At 57.1% G+C, this 12,955-nt stretch overlaps 1 protein-coding gene across 1 annotated transcript in view; it reads left to right on the forward strand.

Annotated features, from left to right (window-relative positions):
- The window catches only part of DIP2A (DIP2 acetate--CoA ligase A), an 89,044-nt gene that overhangs the window by 71,168 nt on the left and 4,921 nt on the right, over positions 1–12,955 (forward strand). The window contains exons 24-36 of the mRNA XM_019628029.1: positions 1,772–1,973; positions 2,768–2,877; positions 2,960–3,040; positions 3,132–3,255; positions 6,506–6,627; positions 6,755–6,866; positions 7,805–7,914; positions 8,332–8,462; positions 9,068–9,236; positions 9,682–9,852; positions 10,858–10,887; positions 11,575–11,636; positions 12,321–12,378. Of these exons, the coding sequence (XP_019483574.1) occupies positions 1,772–1,973; positions 2,768–2,877; positions 2,960–3,040; positions 3,132–3,255; positions 6,506–6,627; positions 6,755–6,866; positions 7,805–7,914; positions 8,332–8,462; positions 9,068–9,236; positions 9,682–9,852; positions 10,858–10,887; positions 11,575–11,636; positions 12,321–12,378 (1,482 nt within the window). The remainder of the gene's footprint in view (positions 1–1,771; positions 1,974–2,767; positions 2,878–2,959; positions 3,041–3,131; positions 3,256–6,505; positions 6,628–6,754; positions 6,867–7,804; positions 7,915–8,331; positions 8,463–9,067; positions 9,237–9,681; positions 9,853–10,857; positions 10,888–11,574; positions 11,637–12,320; positions 12,379–12,955) is intronic.

The following is a 12,955-nucleotide window of genomic DNA, read 5'->3' on the forward strand; positions in this document are numbered from 1 at the left end:
GTTGTCTTTAAGTCTTTTCTTAAGGTCTTTAAGTCTTTTCTAATATGTATAGATTCCTCCTCTGTCATAGTTTTCTTGCAATTTGTTTATTGACAAAACCAGGTTTGTCCAGTGTGTTTCACCAGCCTGCACTGTGATGACTGTGCCTCTGCGGTGTCATTTCATGTCCTCTGCCCCCTGTAGTTCCTGCATTTTGGTGTTAGATCTGAAGCAGCGGTTCTCAACCTTCCTAATGCCGTGACCTCTTAATACAGTTCCTCATGTTGTGATGATCCCCAACCATAAAATCATTTTCGCTGCTACTCTGTAACTGTAATTTTGCTACTGTTATGAATCATAATATAAGTATCTTTTTGTCTTAGGCGACCCCTGTGAAAGGGTCGTTCAACCCCCAGGTTGAGAACCGCTGATCTAAAGGGTGGATCAAATGCACCTTCCACTTTCTGAGCACAAATTCTTCATAGAGGTGGCACACAGAGCCTGGTGGGTTAGTGAGGCTGCGTCTGGTGGTCTGCTCGGATGTCACAGTGGTGCTCCGGTGCCACCGCCTCTCTGTCGTCAGAGCTAAAGCAGCTTTGGAAGATTCTTCAAAGAGTGCCGTGTCCTGTCGGGTTCCCAGGGAATCTGGAGGGCAGGCCCAGCAGGAAAACAAGGCTGATGATAGCTTTCAGAGCAGTGAGCTGGTTTCCTGGAATCCTCGGAAAGTGCCCACTGGGTTAGGTTTTGTTACTTCATTTTTCAGAGCTCAGGGGGAGCCTCTTCAGGTTGCCTGGGGAGGCCTTGTGACACCCCCAACCCTTTGGGGCCACACCAAAGAACAGGAAGCCCAGATGCGGGGAGGCAGTGCTTTTGTGTCCTAGGCCTATCACGCCTATCATAGCTGGGACCCCAGGGGCCCTGCTGCCTTCCAGGAGAAATGCATTTGGGACCACCATCTGTATTCTTGGTATCACCGGCTTAGTCACCGTTTCTGGGCTTTTAAGTCGACAGAGTAGGAAATGATGTCTTTCTGCAAGATTACCAACATCATGAGTTTATGCTGCTAGCTTCAAGTCAAATTCAAGACCATGGGGTTTGCCCTGATTCGTTGCTCTCTCTTTCCCCACAATGCACAGCTCGAGCAGAAGTGCTCATATCCCTCAGGACCTCTACACACTGCAGTCTCGACCTCTACGACCTCTGCAGAGTGAGATTTCTGAGAGCAGCCCATCAGGCATATCCCACCAGGGGTGGGCTAATCAAATCACCGTGTTTAAAGTCAGTGTAAACAGGTTCTCTCTGTGGGGCTTTGCCACCAACCTGATCCCAGGTGAAGGAGTTTGTTTGATTTTACTTCTGGTTGTTGAGGGCTGCTTTTTAAAATTCTGAGTGTTTTATACATAAAATATGTATGTGGTCCCAAAGCTAAATCTGTAATGTCTACCCAGAGGACACCTGTTTCACCCCTCCCCACAAGAAATCACTCAACACGGCTTCTACCACTTATCCAACTGTGCATTTTTAATGGAAGTGGTTCCAGGTTTCTGAACATGTTCCCAGACACAGTGCGTGTGTACGTGTGCATGTGTGTGCATGTGTGTGGTGACATGAGAGAGTGCACGTGTCTATCTTGTTTTCTCGGTTAACACAGCGTCCCCATGATCACTGTCTATGTGACCTTGGGCTGGAATGCCCTCAGTGCAGTGCCCAGCCCTGCAGCTTCTCGGAGCCGTGAGCTGGCCAGCGTGTCGGCCCTCAGACGCAGCCCCTCTGTCCCCTGTGTCCCCTCCAGGCCATTGATAGCATCCACCAGGTCGGCGTCTACTGTCTGGCCCTGGTCCCTGCCAACACCCTGCCCAAGGCTCCTCTTGGCGGGGTTCACATCTCGGAAGCCAAGCAGCGCTTTCTGGAGGGGACGCTGCACCCGTGCAATGTGCTGATGTGCCCGCACACCTGTGTCACCAACCTTCCCAAACCTCGCCAGAAGCAGCCAGGTGAGTCGTGCCTCATGGTCTTCAAACGGGGGCAGCTGCACTCTGGTTCAGCCTCCTGCCAGTCACCAGCTCCCGCCTTCTTGGAGCTGAGCCACGGAGGTGAGCGTGAGCACGTCACTGGTGTGGGTGCTCCCGCCAGCCTGTCGGGACCCATCTCAGTGTGCATTCAAGCCCAGCACGTTGGCTTTGGATGGCGAGGCGATGGCTCCTAGGAGGAGAGATGCTGGCAAGAGCGGACTTGGGGCTCGGGGCCTTGAGGAGCCTGTGTTGACCCACTGAAGCCAGGCGGGCGGGGGGTACCTGTGCACTGCCACGGCCACAGGGTGAGGGGATCTGGCAAGTCGCGAAACATTGTCAGTTTCCCTTCCCTGGTTTAACTGTTAACGTTTTTCCTTCCTTTGGTTATATGAATTTTCAGTAAATGCTGACTTTTCTCTGTGCTTATTGAACACTAAAGTATCATTAAGTAAAATACATTTAATCAGGAAGATTTAATTTCCTGATTTATTAATGAAATACAGTAAAACAGTGAATTATATGAAGAGTTTAGCTTCAGTATACTGAGGCTGCCTTCTGGCTGGCTCCCTCGGACAGGCCCTGTTCCCTGGAGGCCTGCTTAAGGAGGCCTGCTAAAGGTGGCCGACGTGCGGTGGCGCTCCCCAGATAGGTGCCGTATGGCGAGTGTCTCTGTGTGGCATTTCCTGTACTTAAGAGAACGATTCTTGTCGTTGAGTAGAACTTTGTATCGGGAGTCACAGCTCTCATTCTGCACACTCCCCACCCCCGTTTCCTAGAGGTGGGACCGGCCTCCATGATTGTTGGGAATCTGGTTGCTGGGAAGAGAATTGCACAGGCCTCGGGGCGGGAGCTGGCTCACCTTGAGGACAGCGACCAGGCCAGGAAGGTGAGGCCCATGCCTGGGGGTGAGGAGGGCGCCCCCCTCCCCACTGGAGCCCCAGGGCCCTGAGCCGCCTCCCCCTCCTCAGTTCCTGTTCCTGCCGGATGTGCTGCAGTGGCGAGCCCATACCACCCCCGACCACCCGCTGTTTCTGCTGCTGAACGCTAAGGTGAGGCCGATGGAGCGGGTACAGCTTGTCCACAGGACCCAAGGAGCGGACACTGCCCAGCTCAGTGGTGACCCGATGACTGCTTTCCTAGGGCACGGTCACGAGCACTGCAACCTGTGTCCAGCTGCACAAAAAGGCTGAAAGAGTGGCCACCGCTCTGATGGAGAAGGCAAGACTGATTGTTGGGGACCATGTGGCTTTGGTCTACCCCCCAGGTAAGCACACCAAGACGTCCCAAGAGTCACCTCGGCCTGTCCTCTCCACACATGCCCACCTCCCTCAGCTCTTCTCTCACGGGACAGTCCCAGTGGTGCCAGCATCACAGCCACCATTCCCACGACCATTGGGGGCCTCTGGTGAGCCCCCAAGCTGCGGTCCTGCACCATCGCAGCCCACACGCTCCAGCTTCTGAGACGGCGTGGGTGTCCGTTAACTGTAGCTTCTTCACATGGCCACACCCCTTTTAAATAATTATTATCCAACTGCTGTTAGACTTGTGCTTTTCAGTTCAGCCTTTATCATCCTTTTGCCTTTTCATCTGGCTGTTCTTGCCCCATCTCTGCCCTACATGTTGTTATTATAAAGCAGCCACCCTCATCACCACCCGTCAGGTGAAGAAGCAGAGTTTTGCCAAGCACCCCGAAGTCCCCTTGCGTTCCCGTCCCAACCACAGCCTCCGCCATCCTCCCAAGGCAGCTGCTGTCCTGGCCTCTGGAGTCATAATTTCTTCATTTCTTTGCAGTTTAATCCCCAGACATCATTGTTCCATCTACCAGCTTTCCTTAAATTCGATATATTTTTTAAGTCTCTTGATCTACAGGCTGCCATCTTTCCCTCGTTCCTTACAATTTACCGACTAAAGACTCATGACCCTGCAGCTCGCACAGTCTGGACGTTGCTGAGTGCCGCTCATGCCGGTGAGCACGTCCCTGGGTGCTGCGTTTCGTGCAGATAGGCAGCTGGGTCCGGACACCGGGTCCCACGCAGGACCCAGGCCCTGGCCGAGCCCACGCAGCACCGCACTCTGTCATCGGAGCTGCGTGCTGGCGATAGTCGCGACACAGGCCCCTGCATCTGTCGCATCTGTCACCAGTCGTGTCTTGTCGCATCTGTCATCTGTTGTGACTGTAGCGCTGTCACCTGTCGCAGCTGTTGCCTGTCATGGTGCACCTGTTGTGTTTGTCACATTTGTCACCTGTCATCTTTTGCGACTGTCGCGACTGTCATGAGCGCATCTGGCACCTGTTGTATCTGTCGCGACTGTTGCTTCTGTCACCTGTCGCACCTGTCACCTTTCGTGTCTGTTGCACCTGTCACGACTGTCACCTGTCATGTCTGTCATGTCTGTTGTCTGTGTGTTGCCTGTCATGTGCCATCTGTGTGTCTTCTGTCATCTGTCGTCTGTCTGTCTGTTATTTGTCAGGGCGCCACTGCAAGCACAGCCTCTCTTCACCCCATGTTTCTATCCCACCAGTAGCTGTCTCTTTAGTGCTCACCTCAGGCCCCACGCCTGCATCTTTGGTCGTGGTGTTTTTTGCAAGCTGGTTCTATAATCAATTTCCCAGGAAAGTTCCTGGGAAGCATCCCTCCATGTTATTGCTCATCGATAACAGTTTGTACACGATGTCATTGAAAGTCACTTCTGCTGGATAAAGAATCCTTGACTCGGTGTCTTAGGTCATGTTGTCCTGGCCTAGGGCATCAGCAGGTCTGGTGAGCGTGTCACCTCCGTACTGACGACATTCTTGCCTGACCTGCAGGGCCCTGTGCGGCTCCCAACAGTGACCGCCTCTTCCAGCTTACCTGGTGGGACACTGGGTTGCACTCAGCACTTTCTCTGTGCAGGGACTCCTGCTGCTGGTGGGAGCTGAGCGCCTTTTCCCAGGGGGCTGCCATGGAGTGTAGACGTTCATGTGACCACCGGCCACGTGCTCCCCAGCCCGAGAGCCGGGTTTATCTCTTGACACAGATAGTTCAGAACGACAGTTCCCTGTCATCACAGCTGCTTCTGTTGTCTCCAGTCCCTGGAATAGGCTACTTTCCCCCAGGGTGACTGGAAACCCTGGGGTTCCAGGGCACTTGCAGCGCAGCCTGCTGTAAGGCGAGCATATCCCTGGCAGAGAGGAGATGGGAACACAGCCGCTGGAGCCCCTCACGGTGACAGCCTGGGAGGACGAGAGCATTTCCTGGGCTCAGAGATGGGCTACAGGCAGGTGCCATGTGGAAGGCACGCTTGGGGACAGGCTGGGCTGAGGTCACAGGGTGCGTGGGAACTGCCAGGAGAGAACACATGGTGCCATGTGATAATTGAGGATCTGAGTGGTGAAGATGGCTGGTGCTCTTCACTCCTTGGGCATGTTTGACACTGCCTGCAAAAGATGTTTAACGAGGAAAAGAAAGTGCCCAGTGGTGTTCTGCGTTCATGTAAACGCTGACCCCCAGGTGGGGAGAAGACTGGCGGGACTTGGAACGCCGGTGGTTCAAGTGCTGTGCAGATGCTGGGCACGTGTGCTGCTGTTTCTTGAGGACAGTCCCAGGCTGTCTCCCAGTTTTCAGAGGGGTGTGAAACCAAAACTCTGTAAGGAGCAGGGGGCGGGGTAGGGCTGGGGGGCGCCATTCTCCCATGTGCCCCCCGGGACAGATGTGGGAGCAGGAGGGGCTGTGCAAGCTCACACAGTGAGTTCCTGCTAACACCTTCCCGGCGATCCGTTTGGTAATGTGCTCGTGGCACATTGGCAGAGTGACTGAGCCTTGCCTGTGGCGTGCCAGGACCATCCTGGCTCGTGGGTGGGCTCGGGCCCCAGGGGTCACATTTCTAGTTCCCGATGGAGCACTGGGGCTCTGATTAGGTGAGACCCACAGGCGGGGTTAAACGTGCACGTTCATCTTTACTCTGGACCTGAAACAGCCTGAGACTGATGCCTCGTAGCCTGAGTATACCACATGGGGCCGCCTCTGATTTGAGGGCAGCACCTAGACAGGCCTCCCGGGCGCGGGGCACAGGTGCTCTCAGGTCGGACTGAGTTCAAGCAGAGAAGTGGGTTCTAGGGGCGGCATGATTCCCCACGAGTGTTAGTTAAGGAGACATTTAAACACGTAGAGAAGATGCTGTATTGCATCGTGTGGCTGAAGGCAAGGCGGGGACATCCCGGCCTGTCCCCATGGGTGTCCTGCAGCAGTACATCCCCAGGAGAGGCACCCGGGCCACTGCGTGTGGGCATCAGGCCTGTGCACGTGCGCTGCTCCCACTGCCGTGTGCTCATGGGGCCTCCTCATGGGCGGCACACCGGCGAGGCTTCCTCGCTGTCCCCAGGCAGGTCTGGCGCTGTGTGGGGCGCCCACCTGCAGGGGGCGCTGTGTCCTCCCCTGACTGTTGCTGTTGGTTGGGGCGGTGGCTCTGCGATCTGAGCGGGCTGCACACCAGGCTGAGCTGCGCTAACCTGCTGACCCTGTGACTGTCCCCAGGGGTGGACCTCATCGCCGCCTTCTACGGCTGCCTATACTGCGGCTGCGTACCCGTCACCGTGCGGCCCCCGCACCCCCAGAACCTTGCCACCACGCTTCCCACCGTCAAGATGATTGTGGAGGTGCGTGCGCTGTGGCCCCACAGGGCAGCCCGGTCGAGGGCCTCCTGTCCTCATAGCTGTGGCCATCTCCCCAGGCCCCGTGCTCGGGCACCGCGTCTCATCTGCCTTTGGTCCCTGTGCTCTGCAGGTCAGCAAGTCTGCGTGCGTCCTCACCACACAGGCCATCATGCGGCTGCTCAAGTCCAAGGAAGCCGCGGCCACCGTGGACGTCAGGACCTGGCCGACCATTCTAGATACAGGTACGTGTCCGCAGCACTGTCCGCAGCGTGCACACAGGCCCCGCCCACAAGCCCTCTGACCTCTCCTTGGAGGGATTGCACTGGCCACTCAAGGTCAGTCGGGGATCCAGCCACTGGAGCTGGTGGAAGGAAGGTTCCCCACCCACTGGAGCCACTCACAGCTGGCCGCCCCAGCAGAGTCTCTGCGCCAGTGGGAATGAAGGTCCCATCTGAGGCTCAGGTGCCGGTGGACCCCAGCTCACTCCTGCCGCTGCCCCTCATGCCTGCGTAGCGGTTGGCAGCTGTGGGGACACAGGTCCCGCAGTGCACACGCACGCGCACTCATACCCACCGCTCGTCCCCATCACTGATGAATGTGCCACGTCTCATGAAATGCTTTTGGGTCACTTGGAAGGGCTAAAAGCCCCCAGTCCCTCTGCCTTGGCCCATCGGGTCAGCCTGGGGCTGAGTGTTCCCCCATTATAGACACCCCAAATGAGCAGCATCCCCAGGCCCCGTTGGCGCTTTGAGGTATGTGGCTACATGAGTGCCAGCCAACAAGCAGACAGGAGTCCCTCCTCCCCATCTCACCTGGTGGACATGCGTCCTTGTGCTCCAGGGCACACCCTGTGTGGGGTCAGGGACGTGCTCTCTGGCACCTGCCTGAGCCCTCGACAGGCGTGGGAGTGACCCCGGTGCCCTCCCTGTGGCTGGGTCCTTTGTTGATCCTGGCTCGCCCCAGGCTGTGACCTTTCTGCTGGACAGCAATCCCGCCATTGCCCCTGCCCCACACGCTCAGCGCTGTCACGGTGAATCCATGTCGTGTGACTAAACTGCCACACACATACATGTAGCCTGCCTTCCTGTCTGAGCACGCTCCCCAGGTCTCCCCGTTACCAGTCGTGTGTCATCTCTCCCATGAGAGCTCAATAGCCTTAACAGTCATCTCCGTTTAGCAGATGACATACCGAAAAAGAAGGTGGTTAGTGTGTTCAGGCCACCCTCCCCGGACACACTCGCATACCTGGATTTCAGCGTGTCGACCACAGGGATCTTAGCGGGCGTGAAGGTGGGTGCCCCATGGGACCCCTGACGGGAGGGCGGGGAGATGCTGGGTGTGGGGCACGTAGGCCCCTCTTCCGAGCCAAATAACAGTGTTGCTCCTTAAAGTTTGCAAACCCCGAATTTTGGTCGGCCCGAGAGTAGTGCGTACTTTGAGGTCTCATGGTAACGTCTAAACTTTGGGATCTGTGACTCCTGGCCTTGAGGAGCAGGTGGCTTCACTAAGTCCCTGTCCTTATGAGGAGCCGTTCGCTCTATCACAGTGCTTGATCCTGAAATCGTGCTAAGGAGTTTTTTGGGCGCCATTGCCTGGGTGTGTCTGGCTTTGTGTGGGGTCGGAGCCCGCCATCCCGTAAGGCAGTGTGTGCTGCCCGCTGGGCCTCTCCCCCCACGTACCATGGACACCCGTGTTTTGCCCCCTAAGATGTCGCACGCTGCCACGAGTGCCTTGTGCCGCTCCATAAAGCTGCAGTGTGAGCTGTACCCTTCCAGGCAGATCGCCATCTGCCTTGACCCCTACTGTGGCCTCGGCTTCGCCCTCTGGTGTCTGTGCAGGTGAGCACTGGAAGACTGGGTGAGAGTGCAGGGACCCACCTGCTGTGCCCGCCTGCTGGGTTGGGATTGCAAGCAATTCTTTAGAACCTTAACATTCTAAGATGCATTTTGATACCAGGAAGATATACCAAAGATACACGTTGTGAGTGGGTTTGTTTGCGGGTGGGGTGGGTACGAGTCTGGGTGTGTTGAGTAAAAACAAAAAAGGTGTTCATTAAACATGAACACTGCCCAAAGTAGCAGTTGGGAAGAGGTTACTGAATTCCATGAAATACTGGGAAGCAGCACTGGGCCTTTAGAAGCAGAGAACTGAGCCCCCAGCCGGCGGACCCTGCCTAACAGTGACTCGGGATCCTTCTGAAGTGCGGGAGGGAGACAAGGACCCTGTGTGTCGCCTCCAGGCGGGCCCAGTGTGTTTTCCACTGAAACTCCCTCCCGCTGGACGTTAGGGAGAATTGTACCCCCTTCTGTCCTTGAAGAAGGGAAGAGGCGGTGCCCCGGGCATGTTGGGCGCATGCAGGCAGGGCACCTGGGGCACGCAGATGGCACCCCCAGGCGGAGCACCTTCCGGAGCCTCCGCTGACCTGACCCCCACGGCCCCGCAGTGTCTACTCTGGACACCGGTCGGTGCTGGTGCCCCCGCTGGAGCTGGAAAGCAACGCGTCCCTGTGGCTGTGGGCCGTGAGCCAGTACAAGGCCCGCGTCACCTTCTGCTCCTACTCGGTGATGGAGATGTGCACCCGAGGCCTGGGTGCGCAGACCGGCGTCCTCCGGGTGAGTGCGCCCGCGGCCCTCTGCCCCGCCTCCCACTCCCCGCATCTCTCCTCCGGAGTGAGTGCCCGAGCCATGGGCACCGAGGTTCGCTCTAGACTGGGCCGCTGGAGCCCAAAGAAAAGACTCCCAGCCCTGCTCCCAGCCGCTTGTGGGGACAGGAAACCCTTTCCAGGCGTTGGGTCACGCTGGCTCCGCGTCCCTGCTTTCCTGCGGGCGCCACACGGCTGCAGCACTGAAGCGGGCAGGCGCATGGTGGGGCGCGCAAGGTCCACACGAGCTCTGCCGCGTCTTGGAGGCCTCGGGGTCCCTGCGGCCCTGGACTGGGAGGGGGCGGGCGGGTGGCGTGGGCACAGAGCAGCACGTCGCGCCCCAGCGCGTCCACAGCCAGACCGAGGCGGAGGAGGCGGGGCTCGGGTTCAGGCCCACCTTTGTGCTGCTCCCGCAGATGAAGGGCGTGAACCTGTCGTGCGTGCGCACGTGCATGGTGGTGGCGGAGGAGCGGCCCCGCATCGCGCTCACGCAGTCCTTCTCCAAGCTGTTCAAGGACCTGGGCCTCCCCGCGCGCGCCGTGAGCACCACGTTCGGGTGCAGGGTCAACGTGGCCATCTGCCTCCAGGTAAGGGATTGCGCGCCTGCGCCGGCCCGCCCGCTGCTGTGCCTTGTCCTGCTGCTGAGTCCGCTCCTTGTCCCCTGTCCTTCAATGTCTCATTTCCAAATAGTTTATCTTTGAGAGCTGCGAGGGTTTTATTTTAAAAGATACTCTATTGTCTTGATGAACAGAGGTTTATTGGGAAAAACACAAGTTGTTTCTGAACAGAGCTATGGTCTTACCTGGAAGAATCTCTAAGCTCGGTGCAATGTGCAGTTAATTTTTAAACGATAAACTTGCTGTATTAAGACACCTGGAATTTTAAATTGAAACATTGGTGAATGTGATCATCTGTATTGCCCCCAAATCTGTTTTTGAGACATTAAGGCATTTTACTTACTAAGAGTCAATGCGTGGTTTCAGAAATTGAACGGCCAGCTGCCAACAGTGCTGTTTACCGCTTGTGCAGGTCTTGCACTAGTGTCTCAGTTTCACTTCTTTCCCAAAACAAACTGAACGCCTCGCTAACCCTCGTGGACGGGGGTTGTTGGAGGAAAAGGCAGCGTCGGAACTGGAGCAGGCCCGGTGGGGCTCCGTCTCCTTCCCGAGCCTGTGCTCCGCTCGGCCCAGGCCACCTGCGGACCCTGTCCTTCCCCACGGGTGGGAAGGCCGCTGACCACTGCAGGCGGCAGGACGGGTGGTCTGGCGTCCCCTCCTCACACCCGTCTGCTGTAGGAAGCAGGACCGCAGGCCGTTGGCTGTAGGTAGCCGCTGTAAGGGACCCTGTCTGCCCCTCAGCATCTGAATGCCACGCCTCTTCGCTCCATACTTGAAGGTCTCTGTCTGTCGGCACTGGGATGTCACATGTCACTGCAGAAGTCCTAACGGGATACTCACATGTGCCCTTTGAGGTGCAGTGATGCCTTTTGCTGTCTCTTAACCGTGTGTTTCTCACGTGGCTGTTGCTTTCTGTTTGTCTCCTGTGGCTGTCTCCTCCTGTCTGGCTCTGCTGGCCTCCTTTACCTCTGTCAGCCCAACAGGCTGGGAAAGCTGGCTGAGCAGGTACGACCTTGACCTCAGGGTACCTCTGTGCTCCCCCCATGAGCTCCTGTGGCCTCAACTCCAGACAGATTTTTTTCACTTTGCTCACAGTGGATATTATTGGACATTACAAAAGATCCTTTGTACCCAAATTTAAGAGCAAAACTATCTCAAAAGAACTCAGCACTCATAGCACTGCCTCTGGAGGAGGCTGTGTAGTCTCAGTGAAGCGGCTTTTGTAACATTGTCTGGGGTTTTTAGAGTGACGTTGAGCAGTGTCTGTTTAACTTGATGTTCCTTACCTAATAGAACGGAACATAACACCCTCCCCAGGGTCCCTGTCAAGTGTCAGGAGGGCTGTGAGGACATGGCCGCGGCTGACCCTGCCTAAGCCCTGATGTGCTCGGCCGCATCAGCCGCCAGTACAGTTAGGTCGGCTGGGTGGACACGCCCCCGTACCTGTGGTGGTGTTTTCACCACCTGGTAGAGACCTGCCGTTAGACCTGGAACGTGAAGTCGCACGTGTTCCTGGGCGTCTCGCTCGGTGCTGTCAAGCCATGTGATGTCTGCAGGAAGGCAGCAGTGCCCTGGGCGGACTAACGGCCGGGCTGAGCTGCAGTCTCCCTGGCCGCCCGGCCATGCCAGCTAGACTCAGACACGCCCCTGACAATGCCATGAGCATCAGGCCTTCTGCTGCTCTCCTTCCAGGGCACAGCGGGCCCCGACCCCACAACGGTCTACGTGGACATGCGAGCGCTGCGTCATGACAGGTAACACCGTCACACCTTGGGGACCGTGGGAGGCTGGGCCTGCCTGGACACTAGCACGTGACTGGCTGAGCTCCACTGGGAGAGCCTGGGCCTCCCTCTCTGTGTCCCTGTGTCCTCAAGCTCAGTCAGGGTCCCTTTGTCTGTCATTCCCGTGACCAGAGGACCATAGGAGTGACCGAACATTTGACATTTTGCTTTTTATGGGGCTGAAGACAGGTAGACCAACTAACAGCAAGGACTTTTTTACATGATGCCATTTTAAGGCCGGACTTCGTTTTTATACCAGTAAGTGTGTGCTGGAGCCAGTGTGTGCCTGTGGGTCCGGCCTCTCCTGCCATGATGCTTGGATTCCCCTCTGGGCCCTTCAACGTGGCCACGGCTGCTTGAGGCAGACAGTGGTGGGGCTCGCTGTGGGCCGGCCAGCCAGTCAGGGCCCTAAGAAACCTAGAACAAGCTCCTGCCCTGAGCTGTGCCTGGGAGCTGGACAGGTACAGGGCCCATCCCCTGCAGCACCTGAAGTCCCTCCTCCAAGGTCACACCAAGGTCGTGACCAAAAGGCTGGAGGATTGTCCACACACTGACCATCACAGTGACAATTGATGAATACCTCATGGGTTGCCTTTTTAGAGATCGTTACCTGTGTAGTAGATTCTATCCTGAATTTTTTCCCTTGTTAATTTTTAGGGTACGTTTGGTGGAACGGGGTTCCCCGCATAGTCTGCCGTTGACGGAGTCTGGAAAGGTAGTGGAAGCTGAGCTCTCCCGATGAACAGACAGCCTGGTGGGGCCAGGCTGATGCGGGAGGCCTCCTCACTGCGACACACACACACACACACACACACACACATACACACACACACACACACACACACACACACACAGAGTCAGGTCTCAGCACACACCTGAGCACAGACCTGAGGCCTGAAGGAGCTCCCGACATGGCCACACAGCTCAGTCCCTGGCCCAGGAGACAGCCAGGAAGTGAGTGGTCCCCACCAGGGCCTAGAGCAGCAGGCGGGGTCCTAGACCTGCACTGGCAATTTGCCGCTGGAGCCAGTCCAGGCCTGGTGAGGCCCTGGGAGCCATCTGAGGGCGCCCGGGTGAAAACGGAGCACCGTGAGGGTCAGCAGACACACCTGGGGAAGGTTTGAAGGAAGGAGGCGCCCACAGAGCCCGATCAGGATGCGTGAGGAGGTGGCAGAGCTGAGCAGCTAGCTGCCTGTCCCTCAGCCAGCAGATGGGGTCGCAGGCCCGGACAGACAGCCCCAGCCTCAGGACTCTGCTCACTCACGCCCGCAGCCGCCTCTGGGAGGCAGGGA

The sequence above is a fragment of the Hipposideros armiger genome, unplaced genomic scaffold, assembly GCF_001890085.2.
Source record: "Hipposideros armiger isolate ML-2016 unplaced genomic scaffold, ASM189008v1 scaffold_745, whole genome shotgun sequence".
In the NCBI taxonomy this organism is placed as follows: Eukaryota; Metazoa; Chordata; class Mammalia; order Chiroptera; family Hipposideridae; genus Hipposideros; species Hipposideros armiger.